At 44.1% G+C, this 24078-nt stretch overlaps 1 protein-coding gene across 1 annotated transcript; it reads right to left on the bottom strand.

The window, feature by feature from the left end:
• Nucleotides 1–3503: 3503 nt before the first annotated feature.
• Nucleotides 3504–24078, bottom strand: YWHAH (tyrosine 3-monooxygenase/tryptophan 5-monooxygenase activation protein eta). Its single transcript, XM_019539167.1, has 2 exons — nucleotides 23792–24078; nucleotides 3504–4967 (listed from the first exon to the last, which is right to left on the bottom strand). The coding sequence occupies exons 1-2, from the start codon at nucleotides 23876–23878 to the stop codon at nucleotides 4311–4313; spliced, it is 744 nt and encodes a 247-aa protein (XP_019394712.1). The 5' UTR covers nucleotides 23879–24078; the 3' UTR covers nucleotides 3504–4310.

Genomic DNA, 24078 nt, shown 5'->3' on the forward strand with positions numbered 1-24078 from the left:
AGAGCTAACAAAGTGTTTCCAGGCAACTAGATAAGCCAATATTGCTGAAGTCAGCGATGTCAAAGGAGACATTTGCTACTCAGATGTTCAAATAGAAAACCACTTGCTTCAATTTCATTTTTAAAAGAATCTGAGACCTTCCTGCTTCAGAGTAGCACTTGCTGAAATCCTGCAAGAGTGTTTCCTTGTTATCTTACTTCCATGATGACAAGTCAGAGCTCCTTTTACCTTTGTTTTTAAAAAAAACAAAATCCCCCTAAACTTTTAGTTATTTACATAAAAATAAAACTGTTACTACCATTTATGACAAATGCTCCTTAAAAGTATCCCTATTGTTAAAAAGAGGGGGGGAGAAAGCAGACAGTGCAACAATTCTGTCACTTACCCAGATGTGTTAAGGAAGTTAAGCAGTAATTCTCAACCAGAGTGTCATTGAGACCCTTTTAAGGATGCTAGCCTGCCACACATTGTTAACACACACAATTCACAACAAACCTAAAAGCTTCAAAAAAAATAAATAAATCCACAGTATCAAAAATATTCTAACCTGTTGTGGTCTTTTGAGTTCTTTGCAACAGAATTGTCATATTGCTTTATGCTGCTATGATTTTGGACTGCAAATCGCAGAGACCACAAGGGCAGCAGGAAGAAGCACCCAGCCCATCCTGGCTACATGCCAGAGCCATGCTCTAGCACCCCCTCCCCCACTCTCGCCCTGTCTAGCCTGAGTCACTGCAGGCATGTGGCAGCATTCCTGAATCAAAGGTAAATGTCTGTTGACTTGTTTCAATTTAATCTCTGCAGCTTCGACTAACCTGCAGAGGCTGAATCAATTCAGCCTTGGGCTTTTTGACTGTCTGTACTTGGCCTATAAGAGTAAGATGAGCCTGCTCTGTCTCTTATAACACAGGATGGGGTGGGATGACTGAAGAGTCATTACATGTATGCATCTGGGCAGGCATGGTCCCAGTAAACACTGTTGGCCCAAAAAAATCCAGTCTCTGGGGCACAGAGTATAAGCCCATTAGGAGTGGAAGCCATATAAACAGTTACAGCACAGGAAAGCTATTAACTGTTTAAACTAGTAGTAAGAGTCTGGAAATTCATTTTTTCTAAGCTAACATAACCAGCTATACTTACTATTTGAGTGTTCAAGACATTTTACATTAGTGGGTACAGCATTCTTATTTGTAAAAATGAGGGATGAGGCCAAAAAAGTTTTCCAAACTTAATCAGACTAAAAAATAAACAAAGTCTTCCACACTTGTAATTTTTTGGTTAGAATGGCATCTCCCCAGCAGCCTTATTGATATACTAAAAACAGCAGCTAAACAGTATATTTGGGCCAAAATAGTATAAAAGCAGAATTCTAACTCCCACAGGACTAAAAGCATAGGAAAATGTGGATAGGATGGTATGAAGATTAGAAGGGGTGCGGCTATTTATTTTTCCATTTCTTAAAAAAATTGCTGCAAGTACAGGAAAAACAAAGTCCACAGAAATCTAAGCAGAGGCTTACATACCAATGAGTAAAGAGGTAACCAGAAACGTAAGATGGCAGAAAAAGCTTAATATTTGTAATGATTTTTTTAAACAAATGAAAAAATACCTGATCAGAGTTACTTTGTAGATGGAGTAAAGCTTGTTTTACTTTTGTTTTTGGCAGTGCAAACAGACAGAAACACAGTATTTGAGAAAGACAAATAATGGCTAAAGCACTGGTCTTCTTCAAAAAAAGGGAGTTTCTTAGATGAAATCATTAATTACTTTGACAGGTGCAAGTTAAGGCAAAGTACATTTTTTAAATCAGTGGTCCAGTCACTGATTTATAAAAATTAATTGTAAATCAAGTCTCATCTATCATAGCTAACATTTTAAAAGTTACTTTGATGAAGAAGGATATGAAAATCCCTGGTAATGAGTTGTCAGTAAGCTTTTAGTGTGGAATTTGAACAGGGAGTTTCCCCCTGCAGACATATGAAGGAAGTACCAGCCTTACTCTTCTCAGCTTGACTACCTCAGTTACTCTTCCCAGTCTGCGAACCCCACAGCAGGTGTTTACTTACCTTTAGCTAGGGTCTTCTTTTCACTTGTTTTCCACTGGGCAAGGTTCTTCTTTCCAGAATTCAAACTCCATGTTGGGTAAACTACTAGCCTATCCAACAGCTTGCTTCTTAAATTGTCCCTTCTCCCTCCTAACAAATGCACGTGTGACCTGACCAGTACTACTATTCTCTCTGCCCCACAACTTATTAGAAGAAATACTTGAATTCATTTTAAATGGAGACATAGATAGCAAGCAGTTGACAGTATTATGAATGTTTACATTATCGTGTAAGCAGACTGTAGGACTTCTTTTAGTAGTGCAACAGATAAGCTGAGGTGATAGAAAACATGTAAATGGACTTGGTAAGTCCTGAATTAGGCCACATTTAGGATGATGTCACTATGAAGAGCAACTCTTCACAAAAAAAACTACAACTTTGCAGGAAAGGGAAATCAGACAGCAAAAGGTAGGTTCATCACGTAAAAATGCCCTTCCTCTCCCCATCTGCACGATTCACTTGTTGTGGGTACCTGGTGGAAAAGGCAAGGTATCAAGTAGTTTTGCTCCACAAGATTTCCAAACAGTTGGCTGGCCAGGTCCCCAGGAATAACAAAATCTTATATTCAGTTTATTAGTAGAAACTGAGCCATCCAAACAACATCCAACAGAATGAGAATCTCCTAGGGATGGCTAGAAAGCACATGTTCTTTAGGGGTTCACAGTGAATTTAAAATATGGCATTACAAGTGATGCCCCATTACGGAGTAATATTCTGATTTTTCACAAGACTGTGAGACTAGATAAGTCTATCCAGCAGTTAGTTTACTACAACCTAATGTAGAACAAACTCAACCTAGATTAGACTAGCTAGCTTACCTACCTGTAGCTAAAGCAGCGGAGATCAGCATGAGCTAACTTCTGTCTACACAGTTTTCAGACTTGGAGTATCCTAAATGTTAGTAGAGAATTAGGCAAGTAATCACTGCATAGCAACAAATAACAAAAAATGAAATTTGGAGACTATAGTCAAGATAAGGGAAGTCCAAAAGGCATCTCTTAAAGACAACATTAATTCAATTTGTACAGAAAAGTGGAAGATAATGCTAAAGGGAATTAAAATCAGAATTTGTGAACTGTGCATGAATAAGCTCTCAGGAAAGAGATCTAGAAGTCTTTATTAACAGAATCAACTAACAAGCATCAACAAGCAATGCTCTTTAGAACTTCATAACCACTAATAGCACTGAATTACAGTTGCATTTTGAAGCTGCTTTACTGAGTATACAATTGGCTGCCTCCCTTACATATAGGTGACCGCCATAAAGTACGTAAGACGGGATCTGTACATTATCTTTAGTGTATCAGGACAATTTTAAACCTTTGATTTGTTTAAATAAGACATGTTATGCAGCACTAAGTCTCTGGTTCTTTTTAAAAGAAGACAGGATAGCTTATGTAGAGATAATATCCCCAAAGCAGCATTTTATTTTATTCATTTAGTTCCAAAACATTTAATTTAGAATGTCTGGCATCTCATAGTCATCCATCTTAACATGGGCTAACATTGATATGGCGCTCTCAGAATACAAAGAAGACAACTAAACAGCCAAGGAGTTTACAAATAAAAATCATGATTCTTTAAAACAACTGCAAAAAAAAAAGTTACAGGTATCAAAATTTTAAGTAGATGCATTGCATTAAAAGAAAGTCTGTGCACATAAATTAGAGGCAAAAAACAAGTTGCTACTGAAACCTCACATTTTAAACAGTTTATTGTAAACTGATGAATAGGATTGAGTTGTCACTTCACATCAGCTTAACTGTTTTCATTGGCTGAAGGTATTTAGGGGGTGGATAACTTACTGTGCATGCACAAGATGAACTGCTTAACAAAACACTATCAGCTTGTTTTAAATGGAAAAATTAAGGTTAGATTTCTGATTTACTATCACTTTCCATAATTCTTGCCCATATTTTATAATCAACAGGCAAACTAAAATGCCTCATTTAATCTGCACCTTTCTGCACTATTTAAGTGCAACTATGATAAATGGGGCTGATAAAAATCAATCAATCCAGCAGTGCCCATGAAGACTTGTCTGAAACTGCTTCCTCATAAAGTAGAGAGCAGATCTCAACAGCTGTGCTGACAATACAGATATGCTTAGCTCTAAATATTTAGTGTGACTGTGGCATGGAAATATTGGTGATGGTGATGATGGGGATGCTCAAGTAGATGACAGAGAGCAGGGATGAAAGCTCTTCAGTTATTGCCCTCTCCTGCTTCTTCATCTTGCTGGTCGCTTGTCCACAGAGTGAGGTTGTCTCGAAGTAACTGCATGATAAGAGTGGAGTCCTTATAGGAATCCTCATTTAGTGTGTCCAGCTCTGCTATGGCATCATCAAAGGCTTGTTTGGCTAAAAGGCAGGCCTGCTCAGGGGCATTCTGGATTTCATAGTAGAACACTGAGAAGTTGAGTGCTAACCCAAGCCTAATTGGGTGAGTGGGCTGCATATGCTCCTTGCTGATTTCAAAAGCCTCTTTATAGGCAGCCTCTGAAGCCTCCACAACACTGTTCTTCTTCTCACCAGCAGCCACTTCTGCCAAGTAGCGGTAGTAATCTCCTTTCATTTTCAGATAAAAGACCTTGCTCTCATACTGAAAGTCATTGCAGTTCTTAATTAAGTACTTATCTAAGAGGGCCAAAACATCATTACAGACGGTCTCCAGCTCCTTTTCAATCTTCTCCCGGTATGCTTTAACCTTTTCTAGCTTCTTTTCATTTCCATCTGCCATTGTTTTCTGCTCTATGCTACTGATAACACGCCAGGAAGATCGTCTAGCACCAACCACATTCTTGTAGGCCACAGATAACAGGTTTCTGTCTTCATTTGAGAGGGGCTCATTCAACTCAGTCACCTGCAAACATACACAAAGATTAACTTAACTTGGATTTGAAAAAACAGGGAAATACAATCCTCATTATTTCCATCACACCAAATTAAATTGTAAGAGAAAAAAATCCTTCTGGATAGGAACTGATTTGTGGTATCAGAACAGAAGTCCCGAATGCAAGACCAATTTAAGAACATGAGAAATCTGCATGTTATTTCTTGTGGTATCATAGCAACACTATGCCAATTGTGAACATTTCTATTATACTTTTAAGTATTTCACAGAACTTTTACTAAGCATAACCACTGAGCAGCATTTACTAAACTGGGGAAATGGAAAACCATTCATGAGGAAAAACAGCCAAGTCTTAGAGGGTCACACTTATCTAGTTGAATTCAAAGGTGTCTGATGGCCAAGCAGTTTAGTATTAGAAAGGGCAAAACAGTATTGGACTCTACCACACTGTCCTTATCATTCTTCTACACCCAGTACCTTCAGCAGAACTGAGTGTGCTGCAGTCAGTATGCTCAGATTCCACATGACAAACAGGCCATAATGCTCTACAGCAGCGATTCTCATCCAGAATGCCAGTGCACCTTGGGGTGCTGCAAGATCCTTTGAAGGTTGCACCAGAAAGTGTGAAAAGATAAGTGATACATAAAGGGAAAGGCAGATAAAGGAAGGCTCAGGCTCTCCCTGCCCAGCTGCTCCCCTGCAAGGAAGTAAGTACTGTAACAGATACCATATTTTTTTTAAATGGGGTGCCACTTAATTCACAAAAGTTACGGAGGGTGCCCTGACTCTAAAAGACTAAGAACCTCTGCTCTACAGCAGGTTTTTCAGCTGCCTAGGGAACAATATTTGCAATCTACAATTAGATTTTTTTCCCCATGGAAAACAAGGGGCAGCAACTTGAGATCTGAAGCTAGGCAAGAAATTTCAATTTCCACAGAGTAAATTGGAAAGCTTAAGCAACCAAAGCTTCCCCATGGAGTATAAAGTATTAAAATACACATTACTATAATATTGCATGTCTTACAGTTTCATAGTAGCTAGGGTTAGGAGGGACCTGAACAGATCATCTAGCCTGACTCCCTGCCACAGGCAGGAGTGAATGCTGGGTTCACAAGACCCCAGACCAGTGATCATCTAACCTCCGCTTGAATTTGCCCAAGGTAGGGGTGAGGACAACTTCCCTGGGAAGTTGGTTCCAAATTTTGGCCTTTGGCCACCCTAACCGTAAAATATTGGCTTCTGATCTCTAACCTAAACCTGTTCTCCATCAGCTTATTACCATTGTTCCTTGTCACCCCAGGTGGTGCTGGGGAGAATGGGACTCTACCTATTTGCTGTTGATCTCCCCGATGAGTTTGTAGGCAGCCACCAGGTCCCCCCTCAGCCTCCTCTTGCTGAGAGTGAACAGGTTCAGGTCCCTCAGTCACGCCTCATAGGGCCTGTCTTATAGCAAATGTATTATCTTTGAATAATGAATGCTTAGAAAACATTTGATTTTCTTCTCTTCATTTTAACTTTGTGTTGAGATGTTGTGTTCAACGTCGAGAAATATAAAGTGCTCCACCTTGGGACAAGCAACCCCCAACACACCTACAGACTTGGCAGCACCAAACTAACTAGCGCCACGAATGAAAGGGATCTGGGGGTAATAGACCACAGTATGAATAGGAGCTGGTAGTGTGATGCTGTAGCCAGTAGGGCAGATAATACTCTTGCATGCATCAATCAATGCATCTCCAGCAAAACCAGGGAGGGGATTCTTCCGCTCTACTCAGCACTGGTGAGGCCACAGCTGGAGTACTGTACAGTTTGGGCACTACACTTTAACTAGGACGTAGACAAGCTCGAGAGAGTCCAAAGAAGAGCCACTCATATGATCAGTCTTAAGAAGCAAGCCATACGAGGAAAGGCTGAGGGATCTGGGACTCCTCAGCCTGAGGAAAAGAAGGCTGAGAGGGGACCTGGTAGCAGCTTACCACTACACTAGGGGATTAAATCAATGGCTCAGAGAGTAATTGTTCACCAGGGCATCATCCGCAGGGAAAATTAAGGAGTAATGGCCACAAATTCCTGGAAGACCGATTCAGGCTCAACATTAGAAAAAACTTCTTCAGTCAGGGTGTCCAGACTGTGAAATAAGCTCCCTCCAGAGGTGGTGCAATCAACCTACCCTGGAAATCTTCAAGAGGAGACTAGACAGTCACCTTGCTGGGGTCACTTGACCCCCAGTTACCTTTCCTGCTCGGTGCAGGAAGCTGGACTCAACGATCTTCTAAGACCCCTCCCAGGCTTACAATCTATGAATATTTCTATAGGCCCCACAGATAAATTTAGAACTATTTCTAGTTTAGCAAAGTTATCAAATGGAGATCCTGAAATGGGTGGGTTTCTTGGTTAATGCATGCACTGTATTACCAGCTTATATTGTTTACCATATTAAGTATAATTTACTAATTGGGATGTAAATATTGTTTAAAAGAAATATTTGTTTAACCTCCTATGACTATACCGGTTAAACCATTAACTGATAACAGCAGCTCAGACACAGCTGCTGCCCAGGCCCTTTGACTGGGGGGAGGAAGAAAGCCCAGCCAGACAACACAGCCTGAAGCCTTGTGCTGGGAGGGAGGGAGGGAGCATCTGTGAATGAGCAGCCAATTGCTCCTATTTTTCTTTTAGGCTATGGGTACTAGTCTCCCCTGCCCTCTTCCCCCCTCATTCTTCCCTACCCTGCTGCCCGATTCCTGTTTGGACACTGCAGCTTCCCTTCCCTGCCAGACAGCACCAGCCCCAAGCTAAAGGATAACCAGTAAGCTAACTGGTTATCATCGCACTCATTGGTTAAACGATTAATCCTTTAACCTTTCACATTCCTATTTACTAATGGCACTGTGAAAATCTTACGGCAACCATGAAAATACTGGCCTGACCCCCCATCCTAGTCTAGTTAAATTGATTTTATAACCATTAAACACAAGATTTATATTTACACAATAGAGGCATATTGACATTGGGAAGTTAAATGTTACAAATAAATGCTTGAGATTTCAATAATTCTGCCATTTCCAGACAATCTCATTAACCAATGAATATTTCAAGAAGAGTATCTCATTACAAATTAGAACAGCCACTGAAAGAACTGTTATCCAGTATCAATAGACAGTAATAACAGCCACCTTCATATAGTTATTTTCTTAAAGCCTAGCCTCCATACCTTTTTTTCCCCAGAATACATTGATCCTACAGCCTGGGGACTAAGTTCCAAAGACTGCACGTGATCACTTTGAGGCAATCTATATGAGAGACTATTTTTTACTGAATTTTTACCAGATATAACATAGGAAAGTTTGTATTTGATCTTCCATAGTTTTGCTGAATGATTTCTTGAAATGCAAATTTAGATTAGATGGCAGGAAAAAAAAAGTTACTATCAAAACAGTAGGACAACAAAACAAGCTCTGCCCAGGGAAATGGTGTAATCTTCATTTATGGTTTTCAAATAAGCAAGACAGGTACTTGAAGGGGATCACATGGAAATAATGTATTCTGTACTCATAGAGAGACTACATGTGCCCTTTTTGCAAAGGCGGCTAACAGCATATTGGGCTCCATTAGAAGTGTTGCCAGGAAATTGAGGGAAGTGATTATTCCCCTGTATTTTGCACTGGTAAAGCCACATCTGGAATACCGGTGTTGTTTCCCCACACACACACACAGAAAATGGAAGAGAGTCCAGCAGAGGGCAACAAAAACAGTTAGGGGGCTGCGGCTTCTGAAGAGAGGCTGGGGGAACGGGGCTTATTTAGTCTGGAGAAGACTAAGAGGGGATTTAATAACAATGACTGTGCGATTGCTGCCTGGGCTTGAGTCAGCCCAGGCCCAGAAGGGTATAAAAGGAGACTCCCCAGGTGACCAGGAAGCCAGTGAACAGGGACTGCCAACAGGGGAGTAGTTCATGGGCAGGAGTACACAGGAGCTTCTGGCAGAGGCTTCAGGTAAACGAATGAGGAGGGGGCTACTAGCGGGGTGGCGACACGGAGCGCAGCCAGGGCCCCTGCCCTGCTGCTGCCGCCTCTGGCCGAGAGCTCCTGTGAGGCCTCCACCTAGACAGGTCAGCAGTGCCCTGGCCTGTGGGAGTTGCCTGGCGGGACCTCTGAGGCCTGGGAATAGTGTGGGGGCCAGGGGTTGCCTGTCCCATGTGTCCAGATTGAGGCCCAGGAGGAGCAGGTGAGGGAACTCCAGGCAGAGGTGAGCAGGCTGCAGGGGATCAGGGCAATTGAAGAGACTAATGGCTATTTTCATTCTCTGCAGGACAAGATTCCTGGCAGAGAAGGTGCGAGGGAATGCCCTGAAGCAGATGCTGGTGAGTGGAGAATGGTCATCTCTCAGGGGTCAGACCTCTCACCCCAAAGACAGCTCCTCTGGTGCAGTTGGGGAACAAATGAGGCCCTGGCTGCACTGGAGGGGTGTGCGGTGGGGGAAGTGCACTGGAGGGGCCTGCCACCATCACTGAGCGAGCTGAGGGCTGGCCAGGTAAGCAGAAGTGACACTGCGCCATCATTGTGGGCAGCTCCTCGCTGAGAGGAACCGAGGGACCCATCTGTCATCTGGATCCCATGGCATGTACGGTCTGCTGCCTCCCCAGAGTCAGGATCAGGGACGTTACAGCAAGAATTCCTGACCCCATCTGGCCCTCCGACAACTATCCTATGGTCCTCATCCATGGGGAACAAATTATGCAGCAGGAGTAGTCCAGCCCATATCATAAGTGACTACAGGGCTCTGGGAACCAGGCTTAGGAAGATGGGGAGCAGAGGTGGTCTTCTCATCAATCCCCCCAGTCAGCAGTCGCAGTAGGCATCACATCACCTGCATCAGGAAAGTCAACCCACAGCTCTGAAGTTGGTGCCATCATGCAGGTTTTGGCTTCCTGGACCACGATCCACATGTCCGTATGAGGGTCCTCCTGGGATGCAAAGGACTTCATCTCTCCACAAAAGATAAGAGTCTCTTATGTTACAAGTTGGCTGACCTTCTACATTGGGCTTTAAACTAAGTATGACAGGGCGGCAGGAGATGGAGTCTAGAACTTACAAACTGCGAGGCATGCAGCAGTATACTCCACGTAACTACCAAGGGGCCCTTTGGGCATCAGAATGTGGGGAAGGGCACCAAAGGCACCATTCAGAGAGCTGAAGTGTCTCTATACTAATGCTAGGAGCATGGAGAACAAGCAGGAGACCACCACACCAAGAGGAAAAGCTAAACTTGGAATTCTTGAGGTAGTTCTCAGAGGCTGTACTATCTAGGGATGTGGTTGTCATGGGGGACCTAAACTACCCTGACATATGCTGGGAGAAGCAGTCTGCCAAATCCAACTGTTCACATAGGTTCTTAATCTGCATGCAGGACCTTCACTTAATACAGGAGGTATATAGTCCCTCTAGGGGGAATGCCTTACTGGACATGGTGTTGGCTACAGGGGAGGACTTGATAGGGGAACTGCAGATTCGTGGTCACCTTGGGGACAGTGACCACCAATCAAATTCACCATACAGCATAGGGTGGAAGTGCTAGACTTTAGGAAGGCTAACTGCAGTGTGCTTAGGAGTCTAGTCAACAACGCACTGCAGGAGAAGAGTACAGGCGAGATGCGAGTCCAGGAAGGGTGGTCATTCCTAAAGGAAGCGATCCTTCAGGCACAGAGGGAGACTATCCCAGTACGAGGGAAAAAGGGGAAAAGAGCCAAAAAACCTTCCTTGGCTAAACAGGGAAATCCAGGGGAGCATAAGGGAAGAAAATAAGGCATATAGGTGGTGGAAGCAGGGGGAAGCTACCAAGGAGAAACATACCTACTTTGCCCGCACTTGCAGGGAGACAATTAGAAAGGCCAAAGCAACTACAGAGCTGAGGCTAGCAACACAAATTAAAGACAAAAAAAAAGTCCTTTTTTTTAGGTATGTGGGAACAAAAGGAAGGTGCAGGGCAGCATACAACTCCTACTAAACAAGGAGGAGCAATTAGTGACAGAGAGGGGGGACAAGGCTGAGCTCTTGAACGAGTTGTTTGCCTCAGTGTTCCTGAACAGGGCTCAAAATAAGTCTCCTACTGGGTTCTTAGATGGGCAGAGAGATACCAGCCTACCAACTATCAACGGTGAATTGGTGCAGTCACTTGGATGAACTGGATGGGTTCCAGTCAGCAGGCCTGGATGAGGTGCATCTGAGGGTACTGAAGGAATTGGCCTGTGTCATAGCAGAACTGCTGGCATGGACAGTTGTTTGAGCACTTGGGTCAGGTCACAGAGGACTGGAAAAGGGCCAATGTGGTCCCTATTTTCAAGAAGGGGAGAAAGGAAGATCCAAGTAATTATAGGCCAGTCAAGTCTCACCTCCATTCTTGGAAAGGTCTTTGAAAAGGTTATAAAGGATCATATTTGTGAGAGTCCAGCAGGAAAAATAATGCAGCAGGGAAACCATCACAGATTTGTAGCAGGTAGATCATGCCTGACCAATCTGGTTTCATTTTATGACAGGGTCACAAAATGCTTAGCTGCAGGAGTAGAGGTGAATGTCATTTTCTTGGATTTTAGCAAGGCCTTTGATACGGTATCTCATTCTAGTCTCATAAATAAATTAAGAGACTGTGGCATAGATGTTTACACGGTCTGGTGGGTGGCAAATTGGCTTAGCAGTCGCACCCAGAAAATGGTAGTAGACAGGTTGGCATTGACCTGTAAAGGAGGTGGATAGTGGGGTCCCACAGGGTTTGGTCCTTAGACCTGTACATTCTTCAATATCTTCATCAGTGACTTGGATGTGGGTGTGAAGTGTACTCTGCCCAAGTTTGTGGACAATACTAAATTGTGGGTTGAAGTGCACACTTCAGAGGGTAGGGAACGATTGCAGGCAAACCTGGACAGGTTAAAAAAGTGGGCAGTACACAACAGGATGCAGCATAACAAGGACAAGTGCAGAGTGGTGCACCTAGGGCACAAAAATATCCAGCACAGCTACTGGCTGGGAAGTGACCCTCTCAGCAGCACAGAAGTGGAAAGGGATCTCAGAGTCATAGTGGACTCCAAGATGAACATGAGTCACCAGTGTGATGAAATGATCAGCAAAGCTAACCACACTTTATCACGCATCAGGAGGTGCATGACAAATAGATCCAAGGAGGTGATACTTCCCCTCTATGCGGCATTGGCAGTTGGAGTATTGCGTCCAGGTTTGGGTGCCATACTTCAAGAAGGATGTTGATAGACTCGAGAGGGTCCAGAGGAGGCCACTCGTATGGTTAGGGGCTTACAGGACAAGACCTATGAGGAGAGACTGAGGGACCTAGACCTCTTCAGCCTCCACAAGAGAAGGCTGAGAGATGATCTTGTGGCTGCCTACAAATTCATTAGGGGGATGCAGCAAGGGATCAGAGATACTCTGTTCACCAGGGTGCCTCTTGGGGTAACAAGGAACAATGGTCACAAACTGACAGAGCAAATTTAGGCTAGATATCAGGAAAACCTTCTTCACAGTAAGGGTGGCCAAAATGTGGAATGGGCTTCCAAGGAAGGTGGTGTTGTCCCCTACCTTGGGGGTCTTTAAGAGAAGGCTGGATAGGCTGACCCCAGTGCTCTTTTCTGCCTAGGCAGAGGGGTCAGACTCAATGATCTGCTGAGGTCCTAGCATCTATGAATCTATGAACAGCTTTCAGTTACCTGAAGAGTAGTGACAAAAGATGAAGTTAGACTGTTCTCTGGTGGCAGAACAGAACAAGGAGCAATGGGTGCAGTTTGCAACAAGAGAAGTTAGATATTGGGGAAAAAACTCTCACAAGGAGGGTAGTAAAACACTGGAACAAGCTACCCAGAGAGGCTGTAGAACAGGGGTGGGCAAAATGCGGCCTGGGGGCTGGATGCAGCCCGCCAGGCCATTCTATGTGGCCTGCAGGGCTGCTAAAAAAATTTAGAAAAGTAGTATTTATATCTGGCCTGGGCTGCTTGTCATGTGGCCCTCAATAGCTTGCCAAAAGTCAGTAAGTGGCCCTCTGCCCAAAATAATTGCCCACCCCTGCTGCAGAATATCTGTCCTTGAAGGTTAAGACCCAGCTAGGCAAAGCCTCAGCTAGGATGATCTAGTTGGGGATGGTCCTGCTTTGACCTTCTGCGGTCCCTTCCAACCCTAATTTTCTGTGATTCCATGACTCCTTAGGTCCCTTCTAACCCCATGACCTCAAAAGATTTATTACATGCTCTCTTAGTGACTGGATTATGCAAGGTATCATGAGGGCTTATATTCCTTAAAAAATTCTCTCATTCAATATAGGTAACATCTAGAGTTTTAAGTGTCTAATCCTTTTTGTAATCTCACTAAGCTCTTGACCTCAATGATATTGATAACATTATAGTATTCCACAGCAATAAGCTTGATTACAGTAAATCTTTAGGTCTGTTATTGTTGAGGTATTGAGAGAATGTCTACACATACAATTAAAGAGTACTGAAGTTGTGAGATACTTGGATAAGTAAGAGATGAGTCTCATTTGGGCAGCAATATTCAGATTGGCAGCTGTTAGGTTGGTTAATTAGGAAATGCTTTACAATTCAAGGTTAAGGGTTGTATAGGATGTCTATAACTACTGTAACCTTTCACATCCATACTTTTTACTCTTTACCTCCATTCTTTCTTACTTTCCTTGCCCTCAGTTTCTCTCTTTCCCTTTGTCCTTACTTCAAATTGAAAATGTATGTATTTAAACAGTAAAAACAAGACAGGTTGACAATCACTGCACTCTACCACTTGACCGTAATCACTGGCCACCTGTTATGGTGTTACCTTTCAGACTGCGCTTTTGAAAATAGGGCTGCAGCACTATATTTGGAAGGCGCTGTCCTTTTGTTTTGGGTGTGTACAGAGTCCCAAGCACCACTACAATAAGAAACATCTTGTACCTTGCAACATATGACTCAACAATTTTCTTCTCCTGTTAAATGTTAGGCGATAGACAGAGGGAGATTTTTAGACTGCAGTTTATGGGAGTCTGCCACTTAGTATGACAGCCTGGTATATAATTTTTGAGGTTAGTGTAGTTAGGCCTGGTTCCTGCTACATAGGTTTGCCACAACTCTGATTCACCAGCAAGTCCACACGCACAGCTTCACTATGGGAGCTCCTACCTGACCAAATCAGTTCCAAATCCTATCGACTCAGCAGAACTCAATAGTTCAAATTCATGTGGCGCTACCACTGGTAAGTATCCTCCATCCCAGACTTTTCAGCCTGGGGCTTCAGATACTCCCAAATCCATCCTACATGCAGGCTCACTCTCAGAGGTCTTGTAGTTCGGATGCCCCCAAGTCTCACTTGCCCATAGCCAAACACAGGAGCAAGCTGGGGAAAAGTCCCCCCATTTCCATAAAGTAGATATGTAGCCAAGATCCTCCCACTGGGAGGCTATAATAGTCTCATGGGGTGTGCTGTCTGCAGTGCATTGGACAGGTCTGCACCCACTACTACACAATTCCATTCTAAAGTGACCTCTGCCTGGGCAACAAACCTGTGCAGCAAGCTACACTAGTTATACTTAGTACAAACTGTGTATGATATTAGTCCAGAGCCAAAAGGTTCATGACGTATCATGTATAGTTCATCGGACTGGGCCCCAACAGAGTCAACAGCATGTAAAGGCATGGTAACCCACAGCATTGCTCAGTATCTGTGTGTACTCCAGATACCCTCCCCCCTCCAAAATCCACATGCTAATTAGTCCCTCACTTGCAAGCGGAATCAGTTGTTCTTGTCATGAGTCCTGGAACCCTCCAAAAACATACATGCATATGAAGCACAGGGCTGCTTGTTCCATCTCCACCCCATAGAGGGCAAGGCCATGCTAATCACATGCAGCAGACAGAGAGGGGGTGACAGTCTCAGCTACATAGAAGTTTGGTGATGTCTGCCAGATATCCAGGGCTCATGAAGAAATGGGAATAATTGGTAATGGAGAAAAAGAGGTATTGCTCAGATGTAGGAGTAAAGAGAACTTGAAATGCATTTGATGTAATGGTTTACTGTGACTTGAAACAGAGTTGGTGTTTGAGCACAATGGGAACAAACTTATTCAGACTGGCTGCACTAACCTAGCCTTATAGTAGGTTTCAATCAGTGCATTTTCCCAACATATGCTCAGTGCAGCTCATATTCCAGAGACTGCCATCTTATGGTAATGCAAACCACCTAGAAAGATTCCAAAATATTTCTTCCAATCTATTTTAACTCTTTGGATTTATTTTATAGTCACCTTGAAAAAATGCCATAAAATCCAAGTACTAGACTGCAAGTTTGTCCATAATTACAACCCCATTTGACAAAAAAACAAAAACAAACAAACAAAAAACCCCACAAGACTCAAAGCCTTCCCCTTTTTTCCCCCCCCAGTCACAAGACAGCCTCCAATCATACATCTATCCTCCTCCTTATAAGCAAAAACTAAGTAAACGCAGTATTTGCATCAGTCCCTGAAGTTCAACAAAACTGGCTGTCAGACCACAGAAGAACCAACCTGCAGAGCCTAAAGACCTCTGAGAAAATCATCACCTAACATCCTATTCTAGAGATATCAATCTTTAAAGAGATCTAGAGATCAAACTGCAGCTCCTGCAGACCTAACCAACCAAGCATGGGTGCCAACAGCAGTGTACCTGCAGTAATCCAGCTTTGACTAAAGGTCATACAAGTTCACACAAGATCCTGAGCAAACACTTGGCAGCTGAAGCATATCATGATAAATACACTGCCACTGGTTTCCAGCTTTCATACATCTACACAAGCTATAGTTACAAATTTAGAATACAGTAGACCTACCTACAACCACTATTAGCAATAAAGTCTCACAGTTTAACTGATGCAAAACCGGTCTCCACAGCCAGGTTCCAAGCTACAGAATTTTATAAAAGCAAATACAACACAATGAAGGATGTGTAAGGAAGTCTAGGACCTCCAACCTGCTTGCCTGTATACAAATGCCAGGAGCTTGGGGAATAAACAGGAGGAACTAATCCTCCTTCTAAACAGAAACGACTACGATCTCATTGGGATAATGGAGACCTGGTGGGACTCCTCCTATGACTGGACCATGGGTATAGATAGCTATGATCTATATAGGAGAGATCATGCTGAAAAAGGTGCGGGGGGGACGGGGGATGTAGCTTTCTATGTGAAGGAGCAATACACTTCCCTACAAATGGAGATTGGCACCCAAGGAGGACAACCAGAGACACTCTGGGTTAGAATACAAGGGGAACATGGTGAAGGGGCTCCTCACACTCCATGCGACAGTGCTCCCAGGGATGTTCTCCTCCGAGATGCTCCAACAGCCCCTGATTCTCTGAATCAGCATTGAATCTTAAGACTCAGATTTGGCTGAATCAAAATCGGGATAGTGATCCAAATCAAATCACTGTCCCCAGTTCAGGCCAAATCCAAATCGAATACAGCTTGTTTTGCACGTCCCTACTGAACTCCATTTACACGAATCAAGGACAAAAGGTCCTTCTTTAGATATGTGGGTCATCAAAAAACAAAGAAACAAGGGCATCACTAGACCCCTGCTAACCCAAATGAGGCAGCTGACAACCGACACCCAGGAAAAAGCCTGCCTGCTTAAAGATTACTGTGTCAGTCTTTCACCAGCCCAAAAGGACCACCCTGCTTGATGAGATGCAGGATGACCAGGGTGAAAACCCACCACTGGTGTAGATCTTGTGAAGGAACACCTTGAGAAGCTGGACACCCACAAATGAGCTGGTCTGGACAGACTGCACCCAGGAATGCTAAAGGAACTGGCAGACATCATAGCATGGCCACTGGCAAGGATATTTGAGAACTTGTGGTGCTCAGGTGAAGTACTTGGTGATTTGAAGAGGGACAATGTGGTGCCTATCTTCAAGAAAGGAAGGATGATCCAGAGAACTACAGGCAAGTCAGTTTGACCTCAGTCCCTGGAAAGATCTTGGAAAAAATTACCAAAGGGAACATTTTCAACAGGCTAACAGAAAGCAACTTTCTGAGGGATAGCCAGCATGGGTTTGTTGCAGGCAAGTCTTGCCTGACCAATCACATTTCCTTTTATGACCAGATGATGCATCACCTAGACAAAGGGGAAGAAGTTAATATCATATATTTAAAATTTTAAATAGCCTTTGACCAGGTGTCCCATGATGCCACAGAAAAATTGGGGAACTGCAGCCTCGACTACCCTACAGTCTGATGGCTGGGGATGAGTGACTGGTGCCTCCTGAATCTGGGGGGGGCACCCGCAGAAACCACCAGCCTGTCGGGGTGGGGGGGGACACCAGCCCCATCAGGGGGGCACGTGCACCCCCTACCAATCACCTCTGGCTGGGGACTGGCTCTGAGGTTGGACCCAGAGAGAGTGGTAGTTGACAGAACCAAATCAACATGGCCTTCAGTGACCAGTGGTGTCCCCCAAGGCTCCATTCTCGGACCTGTACTCTTCAATGTCTTTATAAATGATCTGGGCTCTGGTGTCAGAAGTGACTGGCTACGTTCGCAGACAACAAACTATGGGGAAGAGTGCCCACGCTAGAGGACAGGCTGGTGATCCAGGCCAACTTCAACAGGCTTACAAGGTGGGCAGATGAAAACCTGATGGCCTTCAATACAGAGAAATGCAAGGTGCTCTACCTCGGAGGGCGGTTGGGGGGGCCACATCACACTTATAGGCTCGGCAGTGCCACACTCACTAGCACCACAGCCAAGAGATACTTGGGGGTCATGACTGATGACAAGATGAACATGAACCACCAAAACAATACCGCAGTCAGCAAAGCAAATAAAAAACTCTGGCATGCATCTACCGATGCATCTCAAGCAAGACTCAGGAAGTCATCCTCCTGCTCTACTGGGCATTGGTGAGGCCACAGCTGGAATACTGCATACAATTATGGACTCTGCAATTCAGAAAGGATGTGGAAGATCTTGAGAGAGTCCAGAGGAGAGCCATGAGCATGATCAGAGGGCAAGAGAGCAAGCCTTATGAAGACAGGCTGAGGGCCATGGGACTCCAGCCTGGAGAACTGTAGGCTCAGGGGTGACTTGGTGGCAACCTACAAGTACATAAGGGGTGTGGGATCAGGATCTGGGTTCCACTTGTTAACCACTGCATCCCAAGGGAAAACAAGGACCAACTGTCACAAACTCCTGCAAGACTGTTTTAGACTGGACATACGGAAAAACTTCTTCACTGTCAGAGTCACCAAGGCCTGGAATAGACTCCCCTACAGAGGTAATGCAAGCACCTACTCTGGACACCTTCAAGAAACATTTGAATGTCTATCTTGCTGGAATCCTTTGACCCTAACTGACTTCTTACCCCTTGGGCAGGGGGCTGGATCTCACAAGGTCCCTTCCAGCCCTAATGTCTGAATAGTACCTGCCAAGAAAATGGCAGCCTGGGCAATCACAAGAACATAGAACTAAGCACTCCCCCAATCGGTGGCAGTTAGTGAGTCACCATATTCTGCATCACAAAGTTCCACAATGACACTTAAAAGTGCAATACAATTTAATCAGCAAGTCTCAAGTACACAGATAAAGGGAGCACATAGTACATGAAAGAGAAAGGTGCATCCTCTTTCCTAGAGTCACTTGCATGAACAACACCTAGAATTCCATCACTAATAATTTATGTATTTGATTAAAAACAGAACTGAATGTCGCCATGCAGATTGATGACACACTCAGACTCTCAAGTTTTTCTCACAATTATTTATCCAACTGAATAGGAGAGCCTGCCAGATTCCACCGATATTCACATAAGCTGCTGTCATCATTCTCTGAACATCTATCAAACTATTTCTGGAAGTAGATAGGCAGACACTGTTCATAGGACTGAAAGAATCCTCATGTATATCCAATTATTTTCCATTACTTAAAGCAGATCAAACAGAGACAAGCAGTCCTTGTATCTTTGTATCGCATCCTGAAATAATGGGAGCCAACCTTTTTGGCAAGCATGCCACAAATTAAGCCCTACACCTGTGCCAAGTGCTACGCCAATCCCTTTTCCCTTCCTCACCTGCTACTCTGCTTTCTACTCCCTCCCTCCTCTGTCTTGCAGAAGCTTCCCATGCCACTTGTGACATTCATGCTACAGATTGGCCACCCTTGCCCTAAGAGATGGCCAGAGAAAGTCTGAAGACTGTTCTTATTTTTCCTTTCACAGATCTTTTTCTTGAAAAAGGTAGTATGGCAACATAGTGGTACCTAACCAGACTATCCACATCCAAAGACAGCATGAAAGAAACAGGGCTTCTTTAATACCATTTGTTCTAAGAATACATTGTCCTTGCCACACTATGGAAGTCATGTGGCAAAGTATGCAACTCCCACACTGAGGCTATGCAAAGGCAGTGCAACAAAGGAAAATTGGCACTTATTTGAAGGAAGCCAAGCCCTGACTTCCTGAGAAGACATTAAAAAACAATTGTGCTTTTTTTGCTTCTTGTAGTCTAAGGCACCTCTAAAATGTTTTCCCAAAGTAAAATTTACTCTACTTCTTTCTAACATCAGAAATTCCAGTGTCACCTGCCCCAGACTATAGATAGCAAGAAAAACAAGAACATTCCAGGTACCAATAAAACTAAACCTGATTAACAGATAGAAGTGACTCATTCTCTACTAAGCCTATTTTACTGATGCCTATCAGTTAACTATGACACCACCATTTTTCTCTCATCATGAGAACGTTTTTTCCCCCCAGAGTATCTACAAGTCCAAAAATTAATACCATTCTTGGACATAAATAATCCCAATCATGGTCATAATCAGATTTTTTTTTTTTAATTCTTATTCTTTTTTTAGTATAACAAGTTCTTTTTAGAGTATTGGTTCGTATTTATCAGTATACGCAAATTGGACCCCACAGCCATTTGGACAATGCTTTAGCTAACTGTAAGATTGTAATAAGCACACACATTTAGAGTCGCACAGATTTTATGAAGATCTGATTTACATCATTAGCAACCTGGGTCAAGTGAACCCCCACCTTCACCTCAGCTTTTCATCTTCAGACATGTCTAACACTGAGAAAGAAGAATCTGAGACCCTCAAACTACCAGCAGCTTCTGCCCACAAGAGGCTGTTCAATGTAGTAAGCTAAGGATTTTGGTACTCCCACCCAGTTTTCTAACTCAGTTTGAAAGCTACAAGAAGTTTCATATAGGTGGGTGTCTAACAGGACTTTCATAGTAACAAGTTGCATACATTTTTTATTTAGTTCTTAAGCAATGAGCAGAGACCCTTGGGCCTGCACACATGTATGTATAAGCAACTCAGCTGTATTAGGAGAGACTGTGGGTGCAGCAACAGAAAGCAAGTGACTTTCAAGGAAGGTGGACAATACAGAATACAAGGGCATATTGTACTTTAACACAACCAAAATCTTCCTCCGAAGGAGTCTCCCCACCTCCTTAAGGAGGTAAAAAACACTGACTCAGAAGCAGAAAGTCAGCCCCCTTCCCTTTCTCTATTTTACCCATAGCCATCCCTTAACTGAGGCTTTTCACTGAGTAAACTTACCCCCAACCTGATGGTCCTCAGCATCAGCTCTTTCATTACTACTGTGAAAAGGAACAGCACTAATATGATAAAGAATATGATAAAGCCACTGAGGGAAGTCTTCACTGCAGTGTTAACTTAGACGCTAATACACATCCCACCCACATATAGAACTCTCATCCAAGTCCAGAGGTACTTTCAACCCAGGTTTGCTGGCCCAGCAAGAAGAGTATAACTGTTTTCATTCATCCTAGTAAGGGTGACTTTGTGGAGAGAACAGAGGTTGCTGACAGTCCTCCAATACTTCTCAACAGTTCCCTCCCCACCCCTGCTCTATACCTTGAAGGACAGTTAAAAAAAAAAAAACAAAACTCCACTGGTAGATTGAAATATTAAGAACCAGAGGGCCTGTGACCCTAGAAATCCTGACATGACGGCAAGTAACTTAGGAATGACTTAAGGTTGCTCACGTTCATCCCAGGTTAAGTAAAGTAACAGTTACTGAATTTAACTGAACAGTGAAAAATGCTTAGCATCAAACCAGCATGAAGCACTCTCCAAGGCATACCCTTGCTCACTCCTCCAAAGATACATGCATACCTCAGTACCACAAAGGGACACCAGTACTGGAAAGAAAACAGAACCAAGGGGTAGAACACTGCACATATAGTAGATTAAAATAAGTTTGGGGCATTCAAAGATAGAAGAAACTTTGAAGTGAGAACCCTAAATATATTTAAAAAGGTGCACCCGTACTGCACTAATGCAAAGAATCGATGCATTTTGTAATCTGGTATGCATAATTTGACTGCTTTTTCCAATTACACCCAATAGTTTAATTAATTCGCAAAAATAATCTAGATAAAGGACGTGCTTAATGTAGCCCTGAATCTTTATATGCATAGAGCATTTTTCAGACAAAAGTGTGAAGTGCAGTACCTGCATGGGAAGCATACTGTCATGTATTCCCTTGGTCTCCCCCCAACGGCTGTTGATCAAAGAATAAAATTTGAGAATTTCAAAACTGAACTCTGGTACAAAATGTAATATTATCTCAATTGGCTGAAGTCCCAGAGCAGGGTTTAGGGCAAAGAAGATGCCACACCCCTTGGAGGAATGCCATTTTACCACAGTAGAACATTTGCTTGCACTTCTCATAGATATATCTTTAGGTTGCAGCTTTTTTATTTCACATGGTATGGGTAATAGTCAGAAATGCTGCTTGCCAGAGTATATAGTGGCAGGTTTCTTGATCTTCACTCAAAACTGAAATTAACAATTACAATTTTCTTTAAACCCTACAAAATCCTGCAATACTTGAAGGAATAGGTTAGCTTGGTATTCCCTGAACCATACCATAGTTTTACTATGCTTTAAGCCACAACCTTTTACAGTTGGAAAATACATTTAAATTAATACTTCATACCAAGTATTGCCTACTCTATATTACAGAAGAAATATTTCCTCCTTTAAATATGTCCACTACCTAGTGGCCCTCCCATTTCCCACCCCCCAACACAAAGATGGTGTTTTTTCTAAACAATTGTTCGCACAGCAATTAGAGGAAATGTTAGGTGTACAGAAATTTAAGTGTCCACATAATGCAATGATTTGTACAAGTTTTAAACCTTCCTTCACTTCCTCTCACAAAATCCACTGAAATACATAAGACAATTGAGTTGAAAATTATGGACAGTCAGCTTCTGATAAATTCACCACTAGACCATTATTTGCTGTTTCCTTGGAATGAAAACTTACCCAGATTTTACTGCATGAACTGCATGCATACAAGAAACTGCAGTCACTTCATCAGCTTAAATAAGAGAAACACTCTTCGATCACCCTATTCATTTTGTTTCAAATTCAACCCTTGAAGAGGAGACCCATTAAAGAATGAATCAATTAGCATGTTCCATTGAAGCAAGTACTTGATTTCAGAGTTCTAAAGTAAAAGGAAACCACTGCCATCTATACAGTATTTGTAAAGGAAACAAATCAGACAAAGAGCGATTTTGAAGCAAGACACAATATAAAAATATTTTCAGTTTAAAAGGGATTATCAGGGGAAAAAAAAAACACATTTAACCAACTACATTTTATTTGTAGGATTTCCTGAAGGATAGTCAGTTTATTGTTTTTGTTTCCCATTTTCAAGCTTTCCTTTGAAAGCGGCTGCCTCTTCCCTCCACCTATAGACATTAGGCTACATACATTTCTCAGATTTAATCATGGCAACTTTCCCAGATCACCACTAGACTTCACAAGAACTTGCCTTTTGGCTTGTTCGAGAATGGAACATCTCACCTGTAATTAAAGCCATTTCTGAAATGGCCTAGACTTGCTTCCAATAGCAAATCTGGGTGTGTCACTACTATGCTCTCTCACATCCTGTGTAACTGCTCGCTGTACTGCAGAGAGAGCTAAACGTGCTTTTGATCAGGGAGGAGATGAGCTCCAGGGCAGGCTGGGCTACACATGAAAGCTACCTATAAAGGTGGCCACACAAGCCACAATCAAAAAAAAAAAAGAAAAAAAGACTTTTTTGTTGTTGTTTTGGATTGTAATCAACTGAGACCAAATTTAAAACCAGCTGGTCCTGACTGGGTTGTCTTCTGCTATAACATGACCTCCTTTGTGAAGGAAACAGTTATTTATACTGCACTACCCACAAGCAAGGGCGGGGGTGTCATTTTGATGGGGGGAGCCTTTCACTGCAGGTGTAAACCTGATGTAATGAGGTCGCTAAAGTTCCTTAAAAATAAGAGGAAGAGAAGAAGAGAGCCCTGCTGTGCGATCAGGCCGGCGAGGAAGAAGAGGTGAGCACACGGGAGGTTTGGGCGCTCTGCCATTTTATTGCACGCTGCGCTACAGCCGCGACACGCGATGCACGAGCTCCGCTGCCGTCCGAGATCCGCCGCCGCCCAGGCCGCGGACGGGACCGCACGAGACTGACGTCGGGCTACGGAGAGGAGGGAAGAGGCGGATCCGCGGCGGCTGCCCGGTCCCGGAGCGCTGCCATGTTGAGGGAGGGAAGGCCGGCCGGCCGACCGCACCTCCTGCCTCGGCGGCGCAGCAGCAGCAGCATCAAGAAAGGAGCAGACCCGCCCGCCGGGGGCTCCCCAGCACCCCCCCACCCCCACCAAGGTCGAGGCCGGGCTTCCCCGGCGGCGCGCGGGAAGGTCCTGGCAGCGGACGCGGCGCGAAGCAGAGCAGGGCCGGGCCGGACGGGGGGCCCCAGCCCCGCCTCCCGGCCCCACTCACCGCCTTCATGGCCGAGGCCATGTCGTCGTATCTCTCCGCCTGCTCGGCCAGGCGGGCGCGCTGCAGCAGCTGCTCGCGGTCCCCCATGGCGGCGTCAGTGGTGGCGGCCGGGCCGGGCCGAGCGATGGGGGGAGGGGGGGCGCTGCCTCGCGGGCTCCGCGACCGTTGACGACCGTTGGCGCCGCGCGCTCAGGGAACGTTGCCGGGCGGCGACAGCGCGCTCGCGTCCCTCGGCAGCGTGTGCGGCGAGTGTGCAGCGCCTTCCCTGCCGGCTGCAGCCCCACGCT

Source organism: Crocodylus porosus, unplaced genomic scaffold, assembly GCF_001723895.1.
Source record: "Crocodylus porosus isolate Cpor-Errol unplaced genomic scaffold, CroPor_comp1, whole genome shotgun sequence".
Classification (NCBI taxonomy): Eukaryota; Metazoa; Chordata; order Crocodylia; family Crocodylidae; genus Crocodylus; species Crocodylus porosus.